General features: G+C 41.5%; 1 protein-coding gene and 1 long non-coding RNA gene across 10 annotated transcripts in view; one reads left to right on the forward strand and one right to left on the reverse strand.

Annotated features, from left to right (window-relative positions):
• LOC117957010 (triple functional domain protein-like) overlaps positions 1-27,870 on the forward strand; it is an 83,644-nt gene that overhangs the window by 7,502 nt on the left and 48,272 nt on the right. For 7 of the 9 annotated variants that reach the window (XR_004659419.1, XM_034892517.1, XM_034892513.1 and 4 more), the window contains exon 2: positions 9,785-9,835. Coding sequence is in view for 7 of the 9 variants with exons in the window: in XM_034892517.1 (XP_034748408.1) it covers positions 9,785-9,835 (51 nt within the window). In the remaining 2 variants the exon portion in view is untranslated. Of the gene's footprint in view, positions 1-5,263; positions 5,349-9,784; positions 9,836-18,215; positions 18,456-27,870 lie in introns of those variants that run through there. The other 2 variants (XM_034892515.1, XM_034892514.1) reach the window with 2 other exon arrangements.
• LOC117957013 lies at positions 1,143-27,781 on the reverse strand. Its single transcript, XR_004659422.1, has 4 exons — positions 27,771-27,781; positions 23,461-23,467; positions 15,023-15,031; positions 1,143-1,236 (listed from the first exon to the last, which is right to left on the reverse strand). It is a non-coding gene; the product is annotated as an uncharacterized LOC117957013 (long non-coding RNA).

A 27,870-nucleotide genomic window follows, 5' to 3' on the forward strand; every position in this document is an offset into this window, starting at 1 on the left:
AGTCTGGGCTTGCCTGCATAGTTTCATTTTATTTTTTAATGTTATGAGGTAAGCCAAGAGGATACGTTTCCCATGATTAAATCAATCAGATGGAGATTAGATGAGGTCTTAAAAAGCGATAAACAGACCTACAAATGCAGGCCAGGAATGAGTCAGTCACAATGAAGGGAGAATCGACCAGATCTGGCTGTTAGTGATGCAAATGAAAAACTAAAACAAACTTCAGCATTTTCGTATGAGACATCAGAGATTTGGGTCCGTGGCAGAAATGGTCGGAGAACCCAGATTTTTCAATCAGAACGTGGTGAGCGAAGACGTCAAAATGTAAAATGAAAGTCTGGTGCGCTGGAGTTGTAGGCAGCCCACGGCGTGTAGGATGTCAGCGGGGACTCGTAAGGCGCACCACTGTAACCCAACCCTAAGCCAAAACAAAAAACACCATATTGAATTTCAGAGGAAGTAACATTCACTTCCCTGATAGTCCGATGCCTGTGAACTAGTTTTGTTTCTATGTCACTCAATGTGCCATCCATGTATCCTCTAACAACTTTGGAGTGTGTGGGGAAAGCAGAATGGCCAAAAACTGTCTTCACAACACATGTGCTTACTTATATGGGAATATATACATGATATGTTTCAGCCCGACACGGCCCTGGCCTGTTTGGGAGTGACGGTGTGATGTTGGCAGTTCTAACAACGTTAGGCATGTTAAAGGTGGAGTGTTCATTGGATTACACACGCTGACCTAATCTGATTTGAGCTGGGGTTTATTCTCCGGGATTACACGCACGCACGCACACATGCACTAGATGGTGCAGTTAACAGTTTTTTAAATCTTTTTAGATAAAAAAGGTAATAAATAGTAATATAATATTGTGACATTAGTAGAACCGGGTAATATATAGGTATTATATTGATATTGTGATGTCAGACTAGGTATCGTCTTAGATATTTTAATATGGCATAAGTGTTGTGTTTTTCTGGTTTTAAAGGCTGCATTACTGTAATGTGATGTCATATTCTGAACCTACCAGACTGTTGCAGTGATTCTGTTCTTTGCCTTTACCCACTTGGTTATTACATCCACGTAACTGATGATTATTTATCAAAAATCTCATTCTGTAAATATTTTGTCAAAGCACCAATCGGCAACACTACAATATATCGTTGCGGTATTGATACCGAGGTATTTGTTCAAAAATATCGTGAATTTGATTTTCTCCGTATCGCCCAACCCTAGACATAAGGATTGTGATAATATAGTATCGCGAGGCCTCTGGTGCCTCCCACCCCTACTACCGGTGCAGGTTATATCCTGCTTTGTCCCGCCATGTCTACCAAACAAGGCTGGGATAGCAGTCTGTCACCATGGTACCATCTGTCTCCCCTATGCTACGTCTTTACTGACAAGCCTTTGTAAACCAGGTCGGTGAAGGCCTGTGCTATCACTGAGGCTTTACCACACACACCAGCACACACACCGCCTGCTGCCTTGATACAGACTAGATAAGACCAAAGGCCAGCGGATGAGAGCTAATGGGGAAGATCCATTTCCCCGCTCTTGATGTGGGTCATTAGGGTGGATCATACGCTGCTTATAGATGCATTAAAAACAGTTTTCACCCAATACACCTACAAAAATAAACCATGCTCATGTAGTAACATAGCTGTCAATCAGAATACTTGTGTGTACTCCGTGTATAAGGGCAAACGGAGCAAGGTATTTACAGTCAAAGTAGGTAATGAGGGGTGAAAAGTATTGCCTGGCAGTGCGATTTTTCCTACTCTTTTGCACTGTTGAATGAGAGTTATCGAAAAGTAATAATATAATAGCTTCAAGCATTTAGTCAATTTACCAGGGAATTGAAGTATTAGGCTGTTTGTCAGCTGTGTAAAGGAAAGTTTTGGGCTTCTTTAAAGTAAAACACACACATACAGTTCCCACACACAAGCGCATGCAAACCTTTCCCCTCTCTGTGTGTTCATAAAAAGGAGCCTGTCCCACTTCTCCCTTCTCATCTGACGTGTTCCCGTTCTGTAATTTCTCCGGCGCGGTAGCTAATTGGTGCGAGCTTGGGAACAAAAATTCCGCCCCGCTGCTGTCTTCTTAAAAGAAGCTGGAACGAGAGAGAGAAAAGAGTTGAGGTGGCCAGGAGGAAAATAGAGGAAAGAAGGAGGAGAAGACAGGAGGTAGGTAGCAGGGGGGCGGGCTGTGCAGTTTGCAAGTGGTCGTGAAATCACGTGCGCAGAATAACCTTTTTTTTTTTTTTTTTAATATAAGCATTCTTGTATGAGGAGCATAAACAATAACCCTGGGAGTGAGTGAATGATTGGATTGTCCTGTTAGAGGGAAATAAGAGTCTCTTCATTCACCTGGAAGAGATAAATTCAAAAACCGAGGGGCGAGCGAGACCTTGGAAAGATAACGAAGAGAGAAGTGGAGATGTATGCCAAGCTGTGTCAACAGGGTTTCTACTTTTTAAGGAAAGAGGTCTGTAGAAGAAATGAATCCGCTTGCAATTGATTAGGATCACTGTGAACGATTTGCCAGAATGGTCTGTGCTCCTATTTTGAGAGTAGAAAGCGACAGTGAACCAAACTAGGACACGTCCTGAAAGACCATTGTACTCCTTTTTTCTTCGAGTCTCCAGTGCATTCAAAACCGCCGTTGCCCTCCCCATCTCGCTCACTTTCTCTTTCCGTCTCTTCCTCCGACTACTTTTCACCCTGTTCCTCTCCTGCTAAGGGGCCGGTAACTGGGAGGAATTGATCCACTGTAAACAGCACAGTGAGTGGCTCTTTGTGTCTTCGAGTCAAAGCTCTGGCCCACTGAGGTCATTGAGAGGGTCCCAGAGGAAAAATGAGCAACAGTTTAAAGCAGTGGCCTTTAGGCCTGATCTTTAAGACAGAGCCGAGCTTTTTCATCTTGGCTCCAGTCTCTAAAGGGACTCCTTTACACCTGGGATCCCAGGTAGGGGCAAATAACGACATGGTTGGATAGAAAAATGTCAGTCTTGAGCATCAGGACTAAAGAGTACTGGTTTAATGAAGTAGACATTTCGTAAATTTAAACTTGCTATCTATCATAGATTTAGTTTAGATTAAAGATGTGTGATGTATACATCTATCAGAGACGGTACATGAATGTATTTTATATTTTAACTTTGGCATATAGAAGAACTGGCTAGTTAGTTCACAATAATGAATCCCTTCAGCAATCCATATATTAGCACTCTGTCTGTGTCGAACCAAACAGGGAGCTGGTTTTCAGGTTAAAATGAATGACTGACTGAATGTAACCAACAGAACAACTCATTTTATGATGGCTCTGACAGACCAACTGTATTTAATGCGGATTGGTCACATCTGGCACATACCTAATCTGCTAAATTTAAGATCTAGATCCAGCATATCAGATTGGTGGATCCCTAGGAAGTATGTGAACAATACCACTTGCATCACAGCTACTTGTCTACACAAACATTTACATAAAGTTGATTTATGTTCTTTTTTCTGTTAAAACTGACAGTCAAACTGAATAATAATAATAATAATAATAATCGGACCATCTCTAAACTGTACATACAGAGTGCACTTATGAACGGATTTTTGTTCTACTGGCTCAAATAAATACTGCTTTGTCTCAAAATAAAAGTATAAATAAATACATATAAATGCCACATGGTGTTAGTTTAAAACATTCAACACACTAAAAAAAGATGTTTGAAAGCGGCACTATAAAAAGGTATGGCACGTTTGAAAAAGAAATACTGTTAATGCAGTGTCAAAGTTCACAAGACGTTAAGGTTAATTTGGTAAGAAAGCAAGTTTATCACCACCCTCAGATTTACACGTTGTGTAGATATAACGTTGATATGATCCTAAAAATAAAAAAAGGACTCAAACAATGTTATAGGAGTGCAATGCCATGTTTGTGGTCTTCTCCTTTTAATGTCAGATTTAGAATGTGAAAGGAACCTGTACCCCTATATCTTTAATAACACACAGTTGGCAGAGCACTGCTGAACTAGCAAAGAAGCACCAGCTGTGGAAAATAAGTATAGGTTTAACTTCTACAGAAATCCGCAGAAAGTGATGTCACAGTAAGGCCCATATGGGGGGAATATGAATCACAATTTTTTTTCTTTTTACAAAACAAAACGGTACCAAACATAGTTTTTTTTTTTTTTTTGGCACCTATATAAATGTGCATCACCACAAGCCTGTAAACATAGAGGCTTCAGTGAAGAGAAGGGAGCGCATTAAGACCTATTTCATACAGTCTTTGTTCAAAAAGGAAGTTGCGTTTGTGATGCAGTCGGCTTGTAAAATTAAATGAGAATTTTATAAAAAAAGGACAAAAGCAATACAACAATTATTAATTTTGAAATTAAAGTTTTTTTCCAATTAAATTGTGAACAGGGTAAATTACGATTTGGGTTTTTATTGACTTGAAGAATGGACTCAGTAGGTGTGTTCAGACCAAAACAAGCCCTTGTGTTGGTGGGGGGGGGGGGCGTGTTGTTTTAAGTTACCGGTGAAACAAGTAATGCAATCCAGAAAGTCCAGTCAGAGTAACAGATTAAAATGCTTTTAAGATGTTTAGACACTGCACAATGACTTATCATAGTCAAAGAGAGGACCTGACAGCTCTAGAAAGTCATCACTGTCTCTACTTTCTTTTATCGTGATTTTTATTACGATTAATCGTGCACGCCTAGTCACAGTACCCATCACCTTGTCTGACTGAGAGGTTATCTCTGGCCAGTGCAGAAATACCACAGCAAAGAACATTTGTGTCCAAAAACGGAGACCAAGATAACAAAACACAAAACCCTTTCATTATCACCTGAAGTTGAGTATTACCTACCACTTGGGTATTTGGATCACAAGTTTCACAAGCTGACATCATGTGTCCTACTAGTTTCACCTGTTAAACTACCTACTACGTACTGGGCAACACAAATCCTCTCGGACGGGTGATCCCTTACGTGAAACATTGTTGTCCATGGCCCTTGACATTTAAATGTTTGAATGCTGAACCCCTACAGCAGTATTTCTACACTCTCTAAGACCGCTTATGCCTCATGCCTCATTTCAGTCGGTGTGAGCTAGACAATAGGTATGTCGAAATGAAAGGGGGTCTTTCCTTTTTGTGCATGAGTCAAACGATGAGTGTGCCTGCCGAGAAGGGGAAGGCAGGGGCCCACAGAAAGGGTGGTCTTGTTGTAATGTGGGCTCAGAGACAGGAGCAGTGTGTGTCGGGACAACACAAGAGAGAGCTGCCTGCGAAAGGTAGCTCAGTTCAGGACACTGTCCAGCCAGTGTTCAACAGAGCTGAGGTCCAGGTGAGTTCACTGTATCGGAGTGTTTGCGTGTTTTGGAGAGATGGGAGTTTGGATATTTTATGGGATTGGGTGACTGTTGCCTTTTTTGCTTTGTCATTTCCTTGTGTGTGTGTGTGCCGTTTAACTGTATCCAACTAGATTGGCTGATGTTTTAGCAGTGGGCTTCTCCTACTATGGTCTGCAACAAAGTTGGCCTGGTGTGTGTCTGTCTCTGTGTGTTGTTGGATTAACCCACTACGTCAACGGCCACATCTCAGCGATAAAAGACTCAATTCCTAGCTGCCAGTATCTGTCTTTTTATGCACACGTACAGTGTGTTTTATCTTCTTTTTGTCCATGCTTGTTTGACTTCTGGCTCAGCTACAACTCTTATTGTTTAGATTGCGATAAGATGTGGGCAACCACAACTGCATCTTAAGTGGACATCTTTGCAATTGGAAATATGTGAAGTATGTGGATGTTTGGTCTTTCTCTTGCCATCTCTCCCCCCCCCCCCCCCCCCCCCCCCCGCCTTTGTGTCCCATTTGTTCTGTTAGGTTCTCCCAAGTAGGCCTGTCACAATGTGCAATAAATGAATTAATCGCATGATAAATAAAAATTAGCTCGATAATTTTTCCCGGATGCTATAAATTCTATTTACATGCTTTTTTGTTTTCCTCGTCTCTCTCTCTCTCTCTCTCTCTCTCTCTCTCTCTCTCTCTCTCTCTCTCTCTCTCTCTCTCTCTCTCTCTCTCTCTCTCTCTCTCTCTCTCTCTCTCTCTCTCTCTCTCTCTAAGATAGCAGTACGCCAAGTATGCACCTGAACACACCTCCTTGTAAGACCAGCACGCCCATTGGTGCAGGTGCATTTGCTATTTAAATGAGGGAAAATAACAACTTTGTCGTTCCTTAAATAGCAAAGACACTTGCGTCGGGCTTTGTGCCACGCTGCGCCAGGTGCAAGATAGGGCCCTGAGTCCATTTTATTTATTGCTTTTGGTTGTTTTGTTCTGTAATTTTTTGTGTGTGTGTGTGAGAGAGAGAGAGAGACTTTTTTTCTCATGAACGTGAACCAGTTGTCGTACAGAGAACTATTTATTTAATAATGAAGACGGATTTTAGCCGAGGAAAAGAAACCGCAGGGTGATTCAATGTCCTACAGTGTCCTCGAAGGGAATCTCTTATCTCTTGCATCTGACAGGCAGGGGTCCTGGTCTGTTTCAAAAGTTAAGATTGTTGCAACAGGGCCCTTTAGCAGCAAGGCAGACCTGGACCCTTTGGGTAGCTGGCAATCCCCCTTATTTCTAGTATACCAGTCCCTCCAGGTGTTAGCGGCCCAAAATGCCTGATGTTGTGGGAGCTTTGTAAAAAAAAAAAAAAACTTGGTTGCAACGAAGTTGCGTGAGACGGAGAAAGTTGCAAAAAAAATTGTGTATATATATATATATATATATATATATATATATATATATATATATTGTATATATTTTGTATAGTTCTTTAAAAATTAAAAGGAAACTTTTGGGGGGGGAAATAAAACTAATGTGGGCTGAGTTTTTCTAGGAACCTTACCAAAAAGGCTCAGGATGCTGCAAATGTTGGTATAATATGAAAATGGCCAGTGGATTTAAGACAAAAATAATATTTGATTGAATGAATCAAATTGCCACTGTGATGACTTTCTAGAGCTGTCGGGTCCTCTTTTTGAGTCTAATAAGTCATTGTGCAGTGTCTAAACATCTTGTAAGCCTTTTAATCGGTTACTCCGACTGGACTTTCTGGATTGCATTACTTGTTTCACCGGTACCTTAAACAACACGCCCCCCCCACCAACAACACAAGGGCTTTTTAACACCTACTGAGTCCATTGTTCACGTCAATAAAACCCATATTTAATGGGTTTTTGTAAATCCACAGTATGTAACCTGCATACAACCAACTCTCCAGTCAGACAAGAAGCCTTTATTGGGGGATTTATCCCAATCTATATTTATGACATAAATGTTGCATAAGTTGGATCATTGTCCTGTGTGCTTAAAAGTGCAAGCATGTGAGCGAGAGGTTGTCTAAGTGTTTGAAATTCTCAATTTTTACTTGTTTTGTTTTGTTGTGGTTTTTTACAGTGTGTAATAGTACACAGGACGTTACCTTTTGGTGTGACTTTGGTACTGCTCTTTTTTGAAATGCAGTACAGCGGTAACACTTCCAAACCAAACATGCATCACCAATCTGTTTTGACCTACTCTTCCCTGGTCTAACTTTGCTAAAAACACAAAAAAAACAAAAACAGGATCTGTCAGCATGTTGTCCACTAGCGAGATGGTTTGTAAGCGTTCCAGGCGCTGTCATGTCCACTTCCTTTGTTTCTCCTTTGCAGCGCAACACCTGTGCGTCTTCCATGGTCAGTGTAGCAGCATCGGTGGATTATAATAGACACGCTGTGCTGCGAGCATGCTGCGAGCGTGCTGCATCAGCATGTTAGATTTGTTTCCATTCAAAGATTATAAATGATGGAGCAATGTAGACACACTGTTCTAATGTCATACACAACACTCTCTCTCTTTCTATACTGTTGTAGTTGATGCGTCTTCCAGCTCCGGTGTTTAATTTGCTCTCGCCATAGTGTGATTCACTCACACGCCAATCAGCTTACTGTGCAAAGCTCAGCAAATATTGCTAAAAACAAATGGTTACACATTTCTAGGCAGAACTTGTGAACTTCGGTTCCACATTATGTGCATCAAACTACATAACGTGTATTCTGTGTGTGGCTGCGTGCACTGGAACGCAACCCCTGTGCATTAGGGTTGGGCACTAATACCAAACCATTACAGTCCTTGTATTTGCATGTTTCTCTTACTTTAGTGCACTTCAGTGCATGGAAGTCTACTTTGTATAGAGGAAAGAAAATATTTTTGTGTCTGTTCATTCCCCATATCAAGCACATTCTTACGCTCACTGTAAATATATCCTTGTCCATATTGTTAAATGCGTGACAGCACAGGTCATAGATTCAGTCAGCCACCAACTTCCGTCCGCCTTACTGCAGCCCTCTGTAAGGTTAAACAGGAAGCAGTAAGCCTGAGTCCGAACACAGGGAGCATCACTGACTCACTGAGTGTCACTGAGTCAGCCGCCGGAGTGTCCAGCCTGTGTACATGTTGACAGCACGTGACACTGACCATATCTTTCGCTCAGTCACAGCAGCAGCCTGTCTCCCAAACAGCCTGTAGGCTGCATCAACGGGCCGATTGTTGCGCCGGCTGAGAAACTATTGGGCATCGGTCACAAGGTACAGGCTGATGGGTGAGGAGGAGATTACTTCTGCCTGCATTGGTCCAGTGTAGGCAGGAGATGCTATTTAAGAACATAGGGAATTGTCAAAGTGGTGGTACGTTGGTATGAAAATTATAATCAGGATTCCGTGGTTGAGACAAGGTTCTTTTTCTCACATAAGTTGCATTGAAACTCCTGTGTCTCACATGAATAAGAATATATATATATATTTTAAAGATTAATTTTTGGGCAGTTTTGTGCCTTTAATTGACCGGACAGCTGAAGATATGAAAAGGGAGAAAACGGGGATGACATGCAGCAAAGGGTCGGAGTCGGACCCGGGCCCGCTGCGACAATGAGGATTTTGTGTTGGTTTTTTTTGCTTTACTGAACAAGTTAATGTTTGAGAGATTTTCCCTTTTTCCTAATAATAATGGTAATACCTAATCTTCCAATTTTGCTGTAAAGTAATGCAGCAATTTTCTGTCAATCTGTGCATACTTTAGCCACGCAAGCACTGTATGACAGTCTGTTTCCTCTGGTTTGGAGTGAAATGCTTTTACAACTATTGAATGGATTTCAATGGAATTTGGTGAGGACATTCATGCCCCATAGGGGGAACTATATTGAGTTTGATGATCCCCTGACTTTTTAGCTTGTGCCACCTTTAGGCCAAAATGTGTCCAGTACTTTGCTTCATGACCAAATCCCTGCAAAAGTGACATTCCCGTCAGCTTAAGTTCTTCTCGCTAACAAGCAAATGTTAACATGTTAACTCAATAAACTAAAATAGAGAACATGCTAAACCTACATGCCTGCTTAACATAAACATGGTAGCATGCTGATGTTAGCTTTTAGCTCAAACCATTACCCTAGTACAGCCACACAGAGCTGCTAACATGGCTGTAGACTCTTAGCCATGTTTTCTCCTAGTTTGCTGATGTCCTGGCATTTTGAAAGTTTGGCTTTGAATGCAGAGTTGGGGAATTGTTGGGGAATTAAGATATAAAATACCCCCCTTTTTTGCACAATGATCATAAATTGTGCAGCATGGTAATAAAAGAACCTGTTTCATGCCTCTTTATTGCCATTCATCCTCCTCTTGATTGTTCATGCTGCTGTTGTATCCATTATGACTCAGAACAACAAGCCAAATCAGTTCTTTTTCTGTGTTCCTACAGATGGGTCCCTTGCTAAAGAGCCAAAAGGAGATGTATCGAGTCAGATAGCAGGTAAAACAAATTTCTGTCTGTCTGTGTTTTGTCACAGTGTGTATGGTGTGGTGATGGTGGAAGAGGAGTGTGTTTTATATTAGAAAAGGAAAAATCCTATACACACACACACAGAGATTAATATTTCAGTGTTCCCAGTGACAAAGACAGGTCATTGTCACCGTAGTCTCGCCCTGACATCCCTTCTCTTCTCCTCTCCCCCCCTGCCTTCACATACTTTCCCAACCAATGATTGTCTAGCTGTGTCTCCGTAGCGACAGCAGTCTCTCCATGATGAATTGAGACTGACGGTGTCTGTAGCTTTCATTCTCTTTATAATTGAATAACCCAGTTTGCCATTCCCCCTCTTTTTTTTTCTTCTTAGTCACACTTTATCTTCCTGTTGTTTTTACTAATGTAGTATGGACCAAGCCTAAAAAAGTTGTTATGAGGGTTTGTTCCAGCAGATAAGACGGTTGACATCGTCTTTGATTGGACATTTTAAGGAGACATTGATATTTAAGATGATTAAACCCTGTGCTTCAGTGGGATTTGTCAGTGTTTCATGGACTAGGCTCTCTAGTCTGAAAAGGGGACACCCACAAATGATTGACCTTCTGCAGCTTTAGTCCAAAACTATCAGCTGTGTTGGCCTTAAAAAATCCAAACCCCAAAACCCGGAGGACAATGAGTTGGCAGGTTGCTCTGGCGCCTAGGGCGCTCAGTGGAGACCGCTCTAGCGCCTGCAGAAAAAGGCGACAAAAACAACATGAAAGCTATTATATCTAGACAATGCTTGGCTTTATTGTTACTGTTTGGCCTGTTTGTGCAACACAGGTCAGTGTGTGTTTATTAAGATTCCTGGTGCTTGCCAGTTATCACTTCCTGGTTTTTGGAAGGATTAGGCCTGTCCATCTGTTGGCCTGGCCTCCTCAGCCACTGGTCTGACTGGGCAACGGAAGAGTGGGTAGCAAGGCGGGGGGGGCAGTGCTGTTATGTAATAATGTTAATGCCTTTAGACCCTGACAGATGCGCTGAAGAGTGCTTTCCAAGGAGTGATGTAGGCTTGAGCATTTCCATCACTGTCTGTCTCTGTCTACTGGATAGTTTGCTCAACTGCTATTGAATTGAATATGTGTAAATCTTAAGGAATCCGTTGCATTCTGCAAGCTAGAATGTATTTTCATAGTCGCCTCCAGATGGTGTATCCGTGCAGATTGGAATACCTGTAGCAGAAAAGGCTTGCATTTGACAGTGACCTGCAGCAGGAGTCAACAGCTCAGAATAACATTCACTTTGTGTTAAACTGTTAAATAAATCTCAGCTGTTGACTGAAGGGAAGTGTGGATGTTTTTACAAACACTGGTTTGTTTCTTTTTTCTCTTATAGTGCTATCAGATTGTATTTTATGTACATGTTAGCGTTGCCAACAGTGCTTTATCTCTGTCTTGTCACGGTTTGTGAGAATGACATCGGGGTGCATTAAAAGACCCGGACAAATAAACTCTTGGCTCCATTAACAAGTTGGCTTTTCTCTGTCTCTCTCCTCTCACTCTCTTTCGTTCCTCCCTCCTTCATCCTCCCTCTCCGCTCCTCCCCTGCTGCGTTTGGGTCACTGGGGTAACCCTGGCCTGTTTCTTGCTCGGTTAGCCTACCCTACTATTAGAGGTCTGGACGGATGGAGAGAACAGAAAGAGGCGGATGTAAAGGAAAGATGGTGCACTCTCTCTCCCAGGCCAAAAAGTGGAAAATATGGGAAAGGATATGGAGAGTCTGAGTTAAGTGGAAAGGAAACAAACACCCAGGCTGTGCTGTTTAATTGCTCACGCTGTCTGCTCCATGTGTGGAGATAATGATACATATATACGTTTTCATAGACAGCCTGATTTTTAATGCAGCGTGAAATAATACTTCACAAATATGTCTTTTAAAAAATGGTTCTTTCTTGTCCACGCAGTCTCTCTTGTGTTGGACCAGAGGACTGGCCAGTGAATAATTCCAGTGGTGTTGAGGAGGATTTTACTCACAGTTTAGGGGTGTTAGGCTGTAAAATATGTAGTGAAACCTGCCTCCCTCTGCCTTTTTTTAAAGAGCTAGGTGAGAGTTTTAGTGTCTCATAATGCAATGCAGGCTTCCCTACCCCAACGCCACTAAAATGTGCGTGTGAACACTGAAGATTTATGTATAACATAAACCTTTTTTGTAAAGAAATGGGAAAATGTTGTGGATTGATAGTGACTTGGTACAAATGGCAGTTAGTTATAGGTCAATCACCACATAAAAAAACAATAGGCTGAGATTACGAATTCTTTTACTTGTAAACTAGTTACCCACTTGTTTGTGTGTATACAGTGGCATAGCCAGTCCAAGCTGTAGAGTAGCACAGCTGTGTCTGATATCAACAGCCAAGCAGAGAAGGAGGGAAAGAAGATTGAGGAAGGCAAAAAAGTGAGGCAGATGAGAATATTGGATGAAGGAAGCATATAGAGAGAATTGATTGGTTTTCTCTTAACATCCTCAGTGTGTCAACACTGGCCCGCTGTAGGGGGTCCGGTAAGATCCAGGAAGATTTATATACAACTCCGACATGAAGTTCACTATGAAGTTGGATATGATGTAACACGTGAAGATGGATGTGGTTCTGAAACATAAGCAAATAATAATGCACATTAATAAGCATCTGAGTTTCACAAATGCTTAATAAAGAATAGTTTTGACTTAAGTTCCGGGCTACCCTGTGGATGTATTAAGAGAACTACCCACATCACTTCAGCAAAGAAAAGAAAAAAGATCCGCTGCTACATTCTGTCCCCTTGTCCTGTCTGAACGCGGCAAATTCTGAAACCCCAGATCTAGCTGGGAAGGGTTAAACACGGGTTGCACACCGTGGTAATCCACCAGGATAATAAGGATATTTTAAATGAAAGGGTTAATTGTTAACGCCTACATTTCTACCGTGGTTTACCGTTGCCTATTTTAGATACAGGAAAAGCCATTTGCACACATGTGTCCATCACCTTCTGCATATTTTTAGTTAGTAGGATTGGAGCCACAGTAGCGTTGCAAAACCAAAAAAGACAGGGACTCATGTTTCTACGTTGCCCAGGGTGTCGGAAAAAATCTGTCATGACTGGAAAATGAACGTACTCAACATGCCCAGCGCCAACTTCCAGACACATTTGCAGGCAGTAGTAACACATGTCTCGGTAGCTTGTAAAATAGATCCAGGTTAGCAGTAATTGACCGTTGGCTGAACACCTCCCTCCGCACAGAGATTGGCCAATCATGGTTTAGCAACCATAACTAGGCAATTGTCAAGCTTTGGATTTCTGGACATGTGCACGGACCTGCAGTACAACCAAATCTCAGCGTTTCACGATGTATGACGGTGGTTTATTGTTTTCCCTCTCCAAGAGCCAAAGAGATAGGCCCCGATCAGAGCGTGTTTCAGCAACCTGGGGCGCCTTTTTGTAATTGTTTCAATGAGAGTGAAGCATTTGCGGTGTGGTGAAGTCAAGCGTGATGCATTTCACGGACTTGGAAGTTCAGCGGCCGAGAGGCTTCCAACCACATCATGCACATAGAATAGAGTAGAAAAAAGGGTTTCAGCTGAAGTACTCTATTGGTGTTTGCATCACTTAATTGGTAATGGTAGTCTATTGGTGCTGGCATTGGCACTGGAATTGTTACCATCTAAACGCCTTGTATCTTCCAATGTTATCATTGAATACTGCACATTTGTGGTGAGAGAACAGAAAGCTTGTTGGTGAAGCAACAGAAACTTAGCCAAGCTTAGCGAACAGTCCATTCACTGCTGCCCTTTGGGCCAATTTCAGAATTCCTGGGAGATGACAGTGAATATCGTCTATTTAGAGTGTGTCGAGTGTTTTTGTAAAGAGGGAAGTGCCTCTCACACACCTTTTTTTTAGATCATTGGAAAAATAAAACACGTTCATGCATACTTGAGTGAAAGCAATCAAAGTGTCAAGATCAAGCAGTTAAATGGAACAACACCGCAGGATCTATTTTTCCAGAGTGTCTCTGATCAGGACATAGGTCAGGGGTCCAAGTCTCCCTTTTCCTGTCCCATCCCTCAGCCTCTAGGAATCCCGGCCATTCCCACACATCCCTCGGCATGGAATTTCTGGCACGCTGTGAATGTGGGAAGTCCACAACTATGCGGGGATACACACACATGTGCGCGGTGTTGGTTTCTCTTGACCCGGAACAGCTGGTTTAGATTAGAACCGATGCGTCCAAGTCAGCTGCTGGAGAGCCATTATAAAATTATGCCTGCATGTAACTGTTCTTTAATCGGATAGGGAAGAGGCTGCGAGTGTGCACACACTTTTTGTGGTATGTAGAAAACCTTTCCCCTCCCTTCACTTACTGACCATACCACCCGTCCCATCTGTCCTGGTCCAGGCAGCTGGTGCATTTTTTAAGCACAGATACACACCCACTTCGTCCCCTCCCTGAGGTATTTGTCTCCATCCCACTGGAGCTTCTAGTAGTGTTGTTGAGTAAACTACTTTCTTGTATGAGCCAGTCTAACGCCCACTTGACCTCTCGGGAGCCACTTGCAAGTCTCAAGCATCTGAGGTGTGTGCTGAGTGTTGACATATTCTGATACACACACACACGACCCAGTAACAGTCCTGACATAAATGACGAACTGACTCTGTTGTAGTACAGTAAAAGAATGAAGGACATTTCTGGCATTTCCCTCTGTGTAGCCATACAAGTGGTAACTGCGTTTCACCGACTTCGTCGTTTTGACCCACTTCTCACAGAACCAGTGACCCTGGAAATATTGGGACTGACGCTCAATTAGGAAAGGTTAATGCTGCGTTCTTTGTTGTACGGGATAGATGACCTTCCTGGAAAATACTGCTCAGCTCAGCTTTTTGAGAGTGAATTCTTCTTAGGAGTTTAAGGCTTGGCAATGGCCGTCAGTTTCCCTGAATTCCTGAATTTTGAGATAAGGTAATAACTGCCTCAACGTCAGCTAATTGCTTGTTGATTATGACATAAATGAGGAATGTCATGAAATGACATATTCTGGTGTTTTTCCACAGTTTGTCATTGTACTTAATTACTGTTAGGGTGGGTAAACATTGACTATGTGTTATTTTCTTTTCATTTAGCATGCCAAGGAACTTCACGCATCACGGAACTCAATGAATTCAAAAAGGTTCCTCAGTAGACCTAATTTACCTGGGTGGGCTGCCCTCTTATAGTCAATCTGTGGGCAACAAGTGTGGCAATGGTTGTGAATACTTTTATTGTTCCATTTCACGGTTTACCGCGGAAAAGCTGTTTTTCTTTTTTTTAACCGATTTTTTAATTGGTTTTCAACAGGAACACAAGTTACACATTTCAAGTGATGTTTCTCTTGTTAGTTTTGAGCAGTATGCTCCCCCACTAACCTGGAAAACGGTTTTAAAACGGTAAAGTTAACACAGCGTGTCGGAGGAATGCGGCGTCTCCTGCAGCCGGAGGCGTCAAAGGAAGAGGGACTGCAGCGTTTGCTAACGTTAGCTTCCTGTCTCATCTAGGGTCTAATTAAAAACATCATCAAAAAGTTCATCAAATCCAGTGTCCACAATGCTATTTTTCTAATAAACTGTAGCGTTCACATTTCACGGAACCCACGTGAGTGCCGATTTCATGTCACTGCTTTCGTTGCCGTTTGTCACTTTGCCCAAGATTGAGTGACAAGTGCCCTCGCCCTGTTGTTTATTTGGTTGCCATGACTTTGCGAGTGATGACGTCCTATTATTGTTCCAGTTTCTCACCCTAAAGGGGAGAGACGGCGGATGACAGTTCACTTGAGTTCAGCAGAGCCAACGGAGTTGTGTAAGTACGACTTCATGACTTCTCATAAACAGCTGAAGGAGCGCTGGTGCTACATAGCGGAAACCCTGTTGTGCGTCTGCCCTATTTCTGATACCGTGTTGTTGTTTTTTTGTTTGTTTTTTAAGGCGGCAGTTAAGGTGGCAGACGTGTGTTGCTTAGGCGGCCATCTTAGCTGCGCAGTGCTGCGGGAAACCCTGCATTATTTCAATAACATAACTTCATAAAAAATTAATTAAGGTTGGCGACATGTTGGGGAGTGCATTCTTCCTACTTTACAGTCTTCCTGGCTAATTAAGACTATTCTTTAGGACTTTTCATAGTAGATATACCCAGTAGTATTGATTACAGTATCTCACAAATTCCTCACATTTTTATAAATATTTAATTAAATTTTTTCTGAAGAAATGACATGTTGCAACATTGTGAAGTATTGAGTTTACAGCTTGTATAACAGTGTAAATGTGCTGTCCGCTCAAAATAACTCAACACACAGCCATTACTGTCTAAACCGCTAGCAACAAAAGTGAGTGAAAATGTCCAAATTGGGCCCAATTAGCCATTTTCTCTACCCGGTGTCAAGTCAGTCAGTGTTACAAGGTCTCAGGTGTGAATAGGGAGCAGGTGTGTTATATTTGGTGTTATCGGTCTCACACTCTTTCACACTGATCACTGGAAGTTCAACATAACACCTCGTGGCGAAGAACTCTTTGAGCTTCTGAAAAAAAGAACCGTTGCTCTACATCAAGATGGCCTAGGGTATAAGAAGATTGCCAACACCCTGACACTGAGCTGCAGAACAGGGGCCAAGACCATGCAGTGGTTAAACGGGACAGGTGTCACTCAGAACGGGCCTCGCCATGGTCGACCAAAGAAGTTGAGTGCATGTGCTCAGCATCATACCCAGGGGTCGTCTTTGGGAAATAGACGCACAAATGCACTTTCAACCTTTTTTTTAATGTATTTTGGGTTAAACTGCAAAACTTTGATACACGTAGACTAGAGGTGGGACGAGATCTCGCCCCGACGAAATTTCTCGTTGAGGTAAAAAGTGTCTCGCGATATCTGTACAAAAGAGCAGAGCAGAAGCCGTGAAATTAGCATTGAAAATAGAGATGGTCTGATTCCATTTGTTGCTTCTTGATTTTGATACCTGGACTTGCGTATCGGCTGATACTGAGGGCTGATGCGATACCAGTGGGTCATATATTTTTTTACGTTTTAACAGCTGTGTTGGAGGTTCTTTGTATCTTTGTTGTTGGTCCGGCTCAGGTTAAACTCTCAAAAACAATAAATGCCACAGAACTTTCTTTAATATCCAGTTTGACAGTCAGTCATAACAGAAAAATAACACAAACTACTTTTATCGTAGATTTTCTTTAGGGCTTTATTACGTGGGATCGGATTGGTGAATAAACTCTAGTACTTATCGATACCAGCGTTTTAGGCAGTATCAGAGGTGATACAGATACAGCCTAAAACGCTCTAATTGAAAATCCCCCGGCCGTCCTCCGAAGTTGACTCAGCGATTACTTTTGCTGAGTGATAGCTGAAGATAAAGGCTGCCTGTAAAACCCAGTCTTAAAAACATAAGAGTACCGTTGCCATGAGCGCCGCACTCTGTCCCTCTCTCGTTCTCCTCCTGTCTTGGCCGAGACACCCACACGTCCTCAGCACATAGACATAAGACAAATGTTCTCCCTTTGTACTATAATGGTCATGGATCGATACTAGAGTAACCTACTTCCTTGTTTAGTGCTGCATTGAATAAAATGCAGAGGAAAAAAACTGCATCCGTCTTCACAAAAATCAACTGTTGAGTGTTTGATGGTATTTTATTTGTGCTTTACGTAACCAAGGTGAAGCAATAGTGAAATAAGCGTTACTTCTGTCTGTCTACTGTACAATGAGAAATTCAAGTGGAAAAACATTTGGTCTCAAATACTGCCAGAACACGCTTACGTTGTGTGTTGTAACCTTGGTTCTTGGTTCTCCCCTATACACATGGAATAAGTAACGGTCTAACAACTGTTAGTTATACTCGAAAGAAGCCAGTCATTTTGAGTATATGGCAAAACCTTTCAGTTCTTGTTTTCATTTTGTGACTCTTTTTCCAGTCTTATTTCTTCACCTAAGTCAAAATCTCGTCTCATCTCAATCTCGAGAACCCAATATTGTGTCTCGTCTCGTGAGCTGGGTGTCTCATTCCAACCAGTGGCTCTACTGGAGTGACAGCAGGTGAGGAAAGATTTAATGTTAATGTAAGCCTCCCCTGCACTGTAAGGTTCTCCCCGTCTATCTCAAGTCTCCCTTCTGATGCTAAGCTGTTTCCTAGGGTGCACAAATGCAGTGCAGGCATATTCTAATTATTGCCCCCTCTACACATTGAGGATTAACTCCATGAAGCTGCCTTTCCAAAAGACAGGCAGATTAGCAGCTCACATAATGCCACATAGGGTGCTCACTGACTCTGCATTCACACAGTGTGCTGGTGGGCTCTGAAACTACACCAATTGCACTGTTGTTGCTCGGAAATGTTTGCACCAGCTTTTCTGCGTTGACGTGCAGACCAAAATGGGTGGTTTTGGTTGTCTGCTGGATTGGAATATCTCTCCTCAGGAATCTCTGCCCACAGTGGACTGGGTTCCCGTCAGTCTATCATTAGCTGATGGTAGCAGACGTCGTTTTTTCTTATTTGTGGAAGAATAATCGAGCATGACTTGCAGGGCAACCAATCACGAGTGGCGGTACGCCCAGACAGGTTCCACCCTCATCCAGCTGACAGGTACAATGCTGCGAGTAGTAGGTGGGTGGGATACCATCATAGATCTACCACGAGGTTATCACCATCCGCTCCTTTTTCTACTCCTCCTCCTCATCCCTCCGTTGCCCTGGACAGAAAGTGAAATTAATTGTACTCTCTTTATATTGGTGCGTGGGTGTGTAAGACACACCTGGCCACTATATATTTAGCTGCTGCGCCACTTTCTCCAGAGCACAGGTAAGGGATTTGTCTGTGTGGTTACACTTACCTTTTGTGTTACCACATTTTTCCATTTAATAGCGGAAAAGGATATGTTATTAATAGGTAATGTATATCAAGCAAGTGAATCAAAAAAGAGGCAAAGCCACCAGATCCTTCACTAAGTGTTGCATCAAAACTCCAGAATGTTTTCTGCTGCAACTTTTCTGGATCTTGTTCAAGATTACTAACTTAAGAAGAATTTGATAAAGGAGCTTTTAAACTTAGATCTGCAGAAGGGGGCAGGGGAGCAAGGGTGCTTAGAAGGTAGGAAAGGTTTTGTAGCTTAAAGGTTAGTGTCTGTGATTTGGGGTGTTTACAAAGGATGGAGTGTACCTCGGCAGACCTTAACCTACTGACCGTTAAATTTGACTGTACAGTAGTGAATTCACATAGAGCTACAAAGCACTCACTGTATGCTCTCTCTCAACCTCTAAACTCTCTGTCGCGCACACACGCACAGTGATTTTCAGCTTGACCAGTTTTTTTATTATCCAAATCCCTGATGGCAGCCAGCAAATCAGACAACAAGTTTGTGGGAAACATCAAAGATTGTCTTTGCTCCAGGTAAAGGTACTTTATTGTCACATACACAAACATGTAGCTAAATTCATTCTCTGCCTTTAACCCATCCCTCAAGGGAGTAGTGGGGATCCATTTAAAGCTCCCGGAGCTAGTACATGTTTTTTTAGAAGAGGAAACTTTCTATGGTGAAAAGATGCTGACCTATCCATGTGTCTGCACATGTTGCCTTGCATGCTTATGCACACAGAAATGGTTCAGACATTGTCACTGTTAATAATGTATACGATAAATCTAATGCTGTTAATACAGTATAGTTTGAAACGCACCAGTGATGTTTTGTAGGCTGTGTAGAGCTGCGAAGAATCAGGTTAAGACAAGGTCTCAGGTTAACTTTATTGTCATCCATCTGCAGACAGTGCAGTAAAGTAGGCGTATATATAGGAATGACATGTTTTTTCTGGTCCCTGGTGCAAAACAAAAAAGAACAAATGATGCAACATTCAGTGGGAGTAAGCAAACATTCACACTAGCCACACGGTGCAAGGTACAAAAACAAGGTGCAATTATGTAGTGCAATAGACAGGACAACTATACCCGACTGTTAGAAATAGAATAATATAAATGAGACTATATGAAGTAGGGTAAAGATGAACTGATTGCTATGACGTCAATTCCCAGGAAAATAATCTGCAACTTTTTTTAGTTATTTATCATGCACAATGCTCACACATTGTCCGGCTCCAGCTCTTTACATGTCATGATTTGTCTGTTTTAAACGCTAATAAAATTAACATTTTCGTTTTCTGACTGTTGGACAGAAACGAGAAATTTGAAGATGTCACTTTGCTCCCTGGGAACTTGTGATCGTCTGCTCATTTTCTCATTTAGCCTTTTGGTCTAGGAAATGTCAGAAAATGGTAAAAAAGAAGTCAAACAGTTTCCTAAAATCCAGGGTGACCTATTCAATTTGTTTTAGTCCAGCAAACCACCCAGAACCCAAAGATGTTTAATTTTCTATCTCATAAAACAAATCAAATAGGCCATAAGGTGATCAAGGAAAAGTGGCTAGAAAATGATTTTCGTTCCCAAACCTGGGCACTACTGTTTAAATGAAAAGTTCTCTGCAAAATACCTTGCAGTTTTTTGACACAATTCATGAAATGTATATACAAAATATTCTTCAACTTCACGGATTGGCACCAAGCAAAATTAACAGTGTTTTATACATTAACATTTTCAGTAGGTACTTTGTAATCACAGAAAGATAAAAATATAAGCACGCTTTTTGCCCAAGTTGGCTGAAATGGCTTGAAATGCTTCCCTGTCCCCATGATGTTGAATGAATGCTGCAAAAATACATGACAATTCTCCAATAGATTCTTTACAGCTCAAAATCAACTTAAATTATAACACAGCGCATATTTACTCATCTGTGTCATCCCTTCCACTATCAGAGCCATCATCCCATGAAGGTCTTTCCTCTGTTTCCTGTGAAACATTTGCACAATTTTGGCAACAACATAAAGCAGTACAAGACAGTCTTGCAGACATACAGGAACATTTTCCAGTTGCACATTTACTATGCTTGCAACTGCAGTAGACCGCCTGCAGCACACTTTCAGGGGTGGGATTTCTAGTCATCAAGGTCACTTTTAACTCACCATCGTCGAGGTGCCATCCATTGTCAACGGGGGAAGGGACACACATTATACTTTTCAGAGAATGTCTCAATATGGCTGCTTGGTAGTTTGCCCTTTTCCAGTGTTGGTAAAGGGCGTCAGTTGTCGAGGGCATGGATAGTTCTGGCAAAGCTGACGATGCCATGCAGAATGCTTTGTATCTTGCATCGTGGGAGGTGGCAAAGTTGCTCAAAGGTAGACTTGTCTAGGTTAAAACTGCTACCCAGATTTGTAACTGCATCTGAATATATCAGATATTCGTCTTTCTCACAAGCAACAGAAAATGCCTTTCCTTTGCCATGAAAGGAACTTGTAGAGCCACAACCTGAGAAGGTAAAGATCCCAATAAGTGCCAAACACACACTTTTGCCAAGAGCTGACGACACCATAGCGTAGGTCAATGCGCCTTGTTTTGTTGCCTACCCCCGTGAAAAAATACAACTTGCATGGTAAATCTGGCCGCAGACTCAAAGCAAGCACTAGCACTTCAGTATCAGGCCTCTTCTTGACTACAGTTTGATGTTCTGGTGCAGCATGTTGTGCATGTAAAAACACCCTGGTGCCACATTCCTCATGATCACATGTGGCTCAGTGGTAGAGTGGTTGTCTGCCAATCGGAAGGTTAGGGGTTCAATCCCTGGCCCTGCAGTCCCATGTTGAAGTGTCCTTGGGCAAGACACTGAACCCCCAGTTGCCCCCGGTGCTGCGCATCGGAGTGTGAATGTGTGTGAGTGTTTATCTGATGAGTGTGAATGGTGAATGTTTCCTGTACTATGTAAAAGCGCTTTGAGTAGTCGTTAAGACTAGAAAAGCGCTATATAAATACAGCACATTTACATTTACATGTCCGATCGTCAACAGCTCAGAGTTTGTAACTCCTCCATTACAGTCACGCAGTGCCACAGGTTTCCATGTGCAATGTACAGGCTTAAGTCCTTACCCACAGTGGTTAGATCAGCCTCTTGCCACATAACATAGAGGAATTCAGCCAGTGCTTTTTTGTTTGTTCCAGTAGAAAGAAACTGTTTCCATTGTGTTGATGTCTTCTGATCCCATCCATACATTTTCACCAGTTGTGTACCACCACCAGCTCGACGTGACCGTCAATCACAAAGTCTGTCCGTGTACAGTTGTGTTAAAGCAAGCTTGACCGTGTACTGCAGTATGGTCTCTGGAAGCTCTCCAAAGGTACGTGGTATGGACCGAATGGCTTGAATGAATGCCATGCCATCAAAGTGAATAGCTCCATCTGTTAGAACTTTGTCAGCTAAACAGTTTCCACCTTTGGTTTTCAATAGATCCATGAGAGAGCTGATTTGTTTGTTTTAGCAAGTGAACCATCAGCACTGGCTAAAAGATATGACCCAGTTCCCAAGGTGTAGGACAGAATTTCCTGGAGGTCTATCATTCTACTTTGACCTATGACGAGTAATCTGGAGAAAGGTCTCTTGTCGGCACGTAGAATCACTTCCTTCCCTGCTGCAGATTTCTTCTTTTGTGTTTGCTTGGTCACTAGAGGTCTTCAGTTTTTGTGTTCTGATGGGATATGTCAGCTGATGGTGATAACGGTCTTTTGGTCCATACGCTCTCGTCCAGAGCTAAGGCACACAATGCCATTTTGGTGTGTGTCAGAAGGATTCAGCATGGAATCTAGGATGGAAATGATTCTGGTCACAGCCTTTTCATTAGAATGAATTTGTGTGCTGTCAAGGTTTTTTTCCCTTTCCTTATATTAAGAGATTTACCTGCCATTGCCTCGCATTGTTTTACTATCGCAGCCCTTTCATGTTGCGACAATATCCAGCGATTTACTGCAGCTCAATTCTGTGATAACCCTGTCCAACCACTCTTTGTCTTGAAATCTCTGCATGTTTGCTCAATGTCCTCGTCACATACAAACAAGGCAAATCCATGGACACTTTGACGTTGGACAGTCCGCTGGCCTTTAACACTGAGCCCATTGGGGGAAATTGACCATTTCCAGTCCGTATGCAGGAAAAGACCTAGCATAATTTACACGATTGTACTTAAATAAACATGCCATCATCAAGCGCACTGTTGACGGGTTGAAGCTGCCAGTCGGATTCTCGTGTTGCTCTTACAAATGGGAGTATCTGTACCATGTCGGTGTATGAAATCCAGAAGGCAAACAATGTGTTTTCTTCACTTCCTCTTTTAACAAAGTCTTCATATTTTAAACACATTTTGTGTTATCTCTCATTTGCACACAAAACATCCATTGTTATGTCCGGGAATGCACATTTGATCTACTGATAACATCCATACTTATCTCTCCTGTCTGATGTAAGCGAGTCTTAAAAGGTGAAAAGTCTTTGGTGAAAAGTTTGTGTGCCCTCCTGCTGCGGTTGTAATGATGACCAATTCAATTTTATTTATAGTATCAATTCATAACAAGAGTTATCTCGAGACACTTTACAGATAGAGGAGGTCTAGACCACCCTGCAGAATTTACAAGGACCCAACAGTTCTAGTAATTTCCTTCATGAGCAAGGAACAGTGCGGCAAGGAAAAACTTCCTTTTAGGTAAAAAACCTTGGACAGACCCAGGCTCTTGGTAGGTGGTGTCTGACGGCCCGGTTGGGGCTAGAATGAAGAGTGGAAATACTGATCACTCCATTGATGGTTCCTGGAGAAACAACTGTGGACTCAATGAGGATGTCTTGCAGTCCTCCATCTCCACACCGTTTTCCTAGAATGCTCAGGTAGGACATGTATGTGTGAAATTCACGTAGTCTGACTCTACACTGACTAAATTCATTATCGTTCCAGTGGATTATATATATATATATATATATATATATATATATATATATATATATATAAACTAACACTATATGGTCCAGATCTAGCTGATCAGCAAGACACTGCGTCAGAACACTTTTTACTGTTGACTCCTCTGTTGGTGAAGACTAAATGACTGGAAGATAATACAGTGCTGACTGAGTGCCATCGCCTTGAAGCAAGGTATGGACACCTTTGCAGCTTTCAGCATCTATAAACTTTACAAAAACATGCCAATTCACTTTGTACAGCAGAAACCGTGTTCAATTTGTATGTATCCACCTGTAATGGAACACTTTAATGATGAAACAAATGACGTGGTCCTTGTCTTTTAGACTGATGGTACTGTTCTCCCGAGATGCTAGGGGGTGCTTTGAATGAGGAATCTTCCTTCTGTAGTGGTTGTCTGTTTGTTGTTGACACAGGTTCAACTACAGCGCTTTTGCAGCATAATCCCATTTGTAGTAGTTCAAGACCTGACATTGTCTCCTCCCCAAAGTCAATATTGTCCCACACAAGTATTGTAGGGACCTTCTTTGAGAATCCTTTTGGTATTTTGTCTCTGCCCTTTACTAGTTGAAGTTGGGCAAGGCTAGCGTCTAGACTGACTACCATGATGCACAATGTCCTAGTCTATTTAGAAGTGACAGTTTGCAATGAACCTGTTAAATGACGAATTGTTAGACCAAGACAGAAGGATTTAGGCGAGGCAGCTTTATTTGTATAGCCCATTTCAGCAACAGGGCAATTCAAAGTGCTTTACACAAAATCAGTTAAACGGATAAAACACAAGTATCCTCAAAAAAAAATAGTGTCACTACCCTTCACAACTCTATTTTTAAGAGATGTTTAGGGATCTACTCTTGGCCCTTTAGATGTAAGATACACAATGTCTTGACAGATATCACTTTTAGGTTCAAATCATCGGGAATATCAACGTAATTGGCCAGTGTTGGTTCCTTAGTTGCACCTATAATCCAGGAAATCAGATTGTACAGTTCAACTGGCACGACAGATTTTGCTTCGCTCACATTTAAATCATCCGGTGTGGGCGGCCACGGGCATTTCATACCGGGAAAGTAACATAGAAGCACATTTAATATTAATGCCGCACTCTAACGTGTCATTTTGTCTTCTGCAGTATTGATGGAGGCCATTGAAGTTGGTCTCTGTCTTCAGCTTTTGCACTAGCCCTGTTTTCACAGTCAGTCACAAGCCAACCTCCTTAATTTTGCATCCTACCTGAATCAAAAAGATAGTTAGATCGGTGGTATAAATAAAGATATATCCCCACAGAGTTTTTTGTTTGTAGTTAAAATGCAATATTATCACATCATACACATTATAAAATTTGATTATTACGAATCCCATTTTTGTGAAAAAAACAATATTGCATAAACGTTCTTTCCCAAGCTGCCAAAGACAGTCGTGGTATTTAAATTAACTGTAGTTTGAAGCATCAACATCTTCATGTTTCTTCACCCAATTAAAAAAAAAAAAAATCATTGTCAACACCTCTTTGTTTACAATTATTCTATGAAGATTACTCTACAGAAGATCTCGTAGCTGACATCATAGGTTGGCTCATTTCTGAAAAGAAAACGCACTAAAAACCGAAAAGATGATTACTTAATGTGCCGTAACTATTGCACAATGGCTTCAATTTAAAATATAGTTTAAATGGTAGCAAATCGAAAGCTGACAGTGATTTGAGATTTTTTTTTAATCTTCAGCAAGTACATTATTTCTACATTCTTTTACTTTAACAAATCACTAAACATTTTGAAGTAACGAAGCAATGTTGTGCAGTCAAGACTGTGTTTACAGACAAATCGGCATTATAGATGGTCAAGACTTTACTTTTGAAATGTGAGTGAATTATTGATTATTATTTATTAATGCTATATAATAACTCACTATTCTTCTGAGGGCCGAGTAACTATTGCTGTGGACTTTGACAAGAACCTGATGTACTGCCTATAACAGGACTTGCGGTATCGCACCTTCAGAGAGACACAGTCTTGTCTCAAATATTCACACGAATGCTAGTGTCCTCCTTCATCTCAGCAGCTTTCAGCAGCTAGCCTGTAAATAAATAAAAACTTTGTTTTTACGTACCTGCTGACGTTTCTGCCTGTGAAAGATGGTCCTTCTAGCGTTTGCCTCCCACAGCTATATAATGTCTGTTTTCCTTTTTACAAATTATGCACAAGGCAGGAAGCACAGGACCAGCACAAGCTACAAACAGGCCCGTCCTGGACCTACGTTTTTTTTGTTGGACATTCAACTGTAGCGGTACTACCGTTACTACCTGATGGTAAAGTTGATCTTGAGCTTCAGGAGGCTGCGTGGCCCGTTTCTCGGCCGCATCCTAGCGCTTTTTTTTTCAATGAAACTCCTGCAGAAAGTGGAGTTAAACCCAGCGTCTTCGGGATCACTATTCTGATTCCCCCCTTGCAAGCCAAGCCATGGTTGGACACAGTTTCTGAATGTATCCCACCGTGTGCGTGTAAAATCCTTTGTTTCTTTCTTTACGGTCGTGAGATGCATGTAGCGTTGTTTAAAATATTTTTTACAGACTTTTGAAGGAGGTCTGGCTGTAATTACCTCTTCTTCACTACTCGATATAAACAAGGGCGCAGACATCTTGGACTAATGTTTACCTGTTGTCCCAAACAAGCAGCCGCCTTATTGGTCTAGCGGGAAGCACGTGACGGTTGCTCCGCAAAGGCTCATCACTGATGATCAAACTATGATTACGGCAGGAAATATTACTTTCCATGTGTTTACTACTATTAAACACTATTGCTGACTTTAAACAGTAATACAAAATAAACTGCTGGATAACACATGGAGAACTTTTATTTTCTCGCCCAAAACGCCCAGATCATTTTATTAGAATAAAAATAATTTAGTGTCCCACCTATGGGAACGAGATTAAATCTAAAACTTCTTCACCTTACAGCCTTAAAGAAGTAAATGCTCCCATTTTTTTATAACAAATACTAAACAAAATGACTTTTTCTGTCGGTTGATTAATTGATCAATCAACTAAACACTTCAGCTCTAGATTCATGCACATTAAAAAAATCTGTTTGGAATCTTAGAAATTTTAATTTAACAGTGCTAGTTTGCATAGACATACTTATATATTCCAATCCAGTTTTGTATTTTGTCTGATTTGCGAATACAGTAAGTTGTCCAAGAAAAAGAGTTTCAGATGTGGATGCTTCAACAAAAATTGTGTATCAGGGTGGATGTCATACAGCAGGAAACCCACAATCGCTGGTTCTACTAAACACTACAGCTGGTGATTTGTTCACCAGATTTAGTCACATGTGAGTTTTTTTTCCTTAATTTCTCTTTCATATTTTTAAAAGACTAACAATCAATACATTCCTCTATAATGAAACTAATTCACAGATGATATTAGTTGACTCCCAGCTCTCCTCAGCTCATAGAGAGTGGAATCTGGTCCATGTGTGGCTCCCGGAAATGGAGGCTTACTGTCTGCACCATCTTGCTCTCATGCATCATCTCTAAAGAAGTACTTGCTCACTCTATAGGAGCGCAGTGGGAAATGTAGTTGATCTTGGTAATTCTTTGTGTGGTATCCTTTGGGATGTTGGTAGAATGATGAGAGAGAAGGGAAAGAACCGTAAAAATATAGACACGTCCCGGTCCTCATCTATCGTGTTTGTGTGTGTGTGTGTGTGTTAAATAATAGAAGGTCAACAAGGAGACCACCGCTTCTTCTCTTTAAATTGTATTATGTAATACGTTGTAACAATTTGTGTAGAAATACAGTATAATGTAGAAAGAGACTGAAATTGGATTACGTCATGTTTCCCCCCCCCTATTTTTTTGTTTCTCAAGATGTCTAGTTTTAAGCACACACACATTCAATTACTGGTTATTGAGACAAAGGAACTTAGAGGGTTTCTGTTAAGCATGCGAAAATGGCCACTTATGAATGAAAACAGTTTTAGCTCTGTAATTCAATTCAATTCAATTTTATTTATACAAGAGTATATAACAAGAGTTATCTCAAGACACTATACAGATAGACCACACTGTAAGCCAGGTTGAGGATTAAAAAGAAGAGTCAGTGGGACACAGAATGTTAAAAACTGACAGGGAATGGAGACACTTATAAAATGGACTTGTCTGGG

The sequence above is a fragment of the Etheostoma cragini genome, chromosome 14, assembly GCF_013103735.1.
Source record: "Etheostoma cragini isolate CJK2018 chromosome 14, CSU_Ecrag_1.0, whole genome shotgun sequence".
Classification (NCBI taxonomy): Eukaryota; Metazoa; Chordata; class Actinopteri; order Perciformes; family Percidae; genus Etheostoma; species Etheostoma cragini.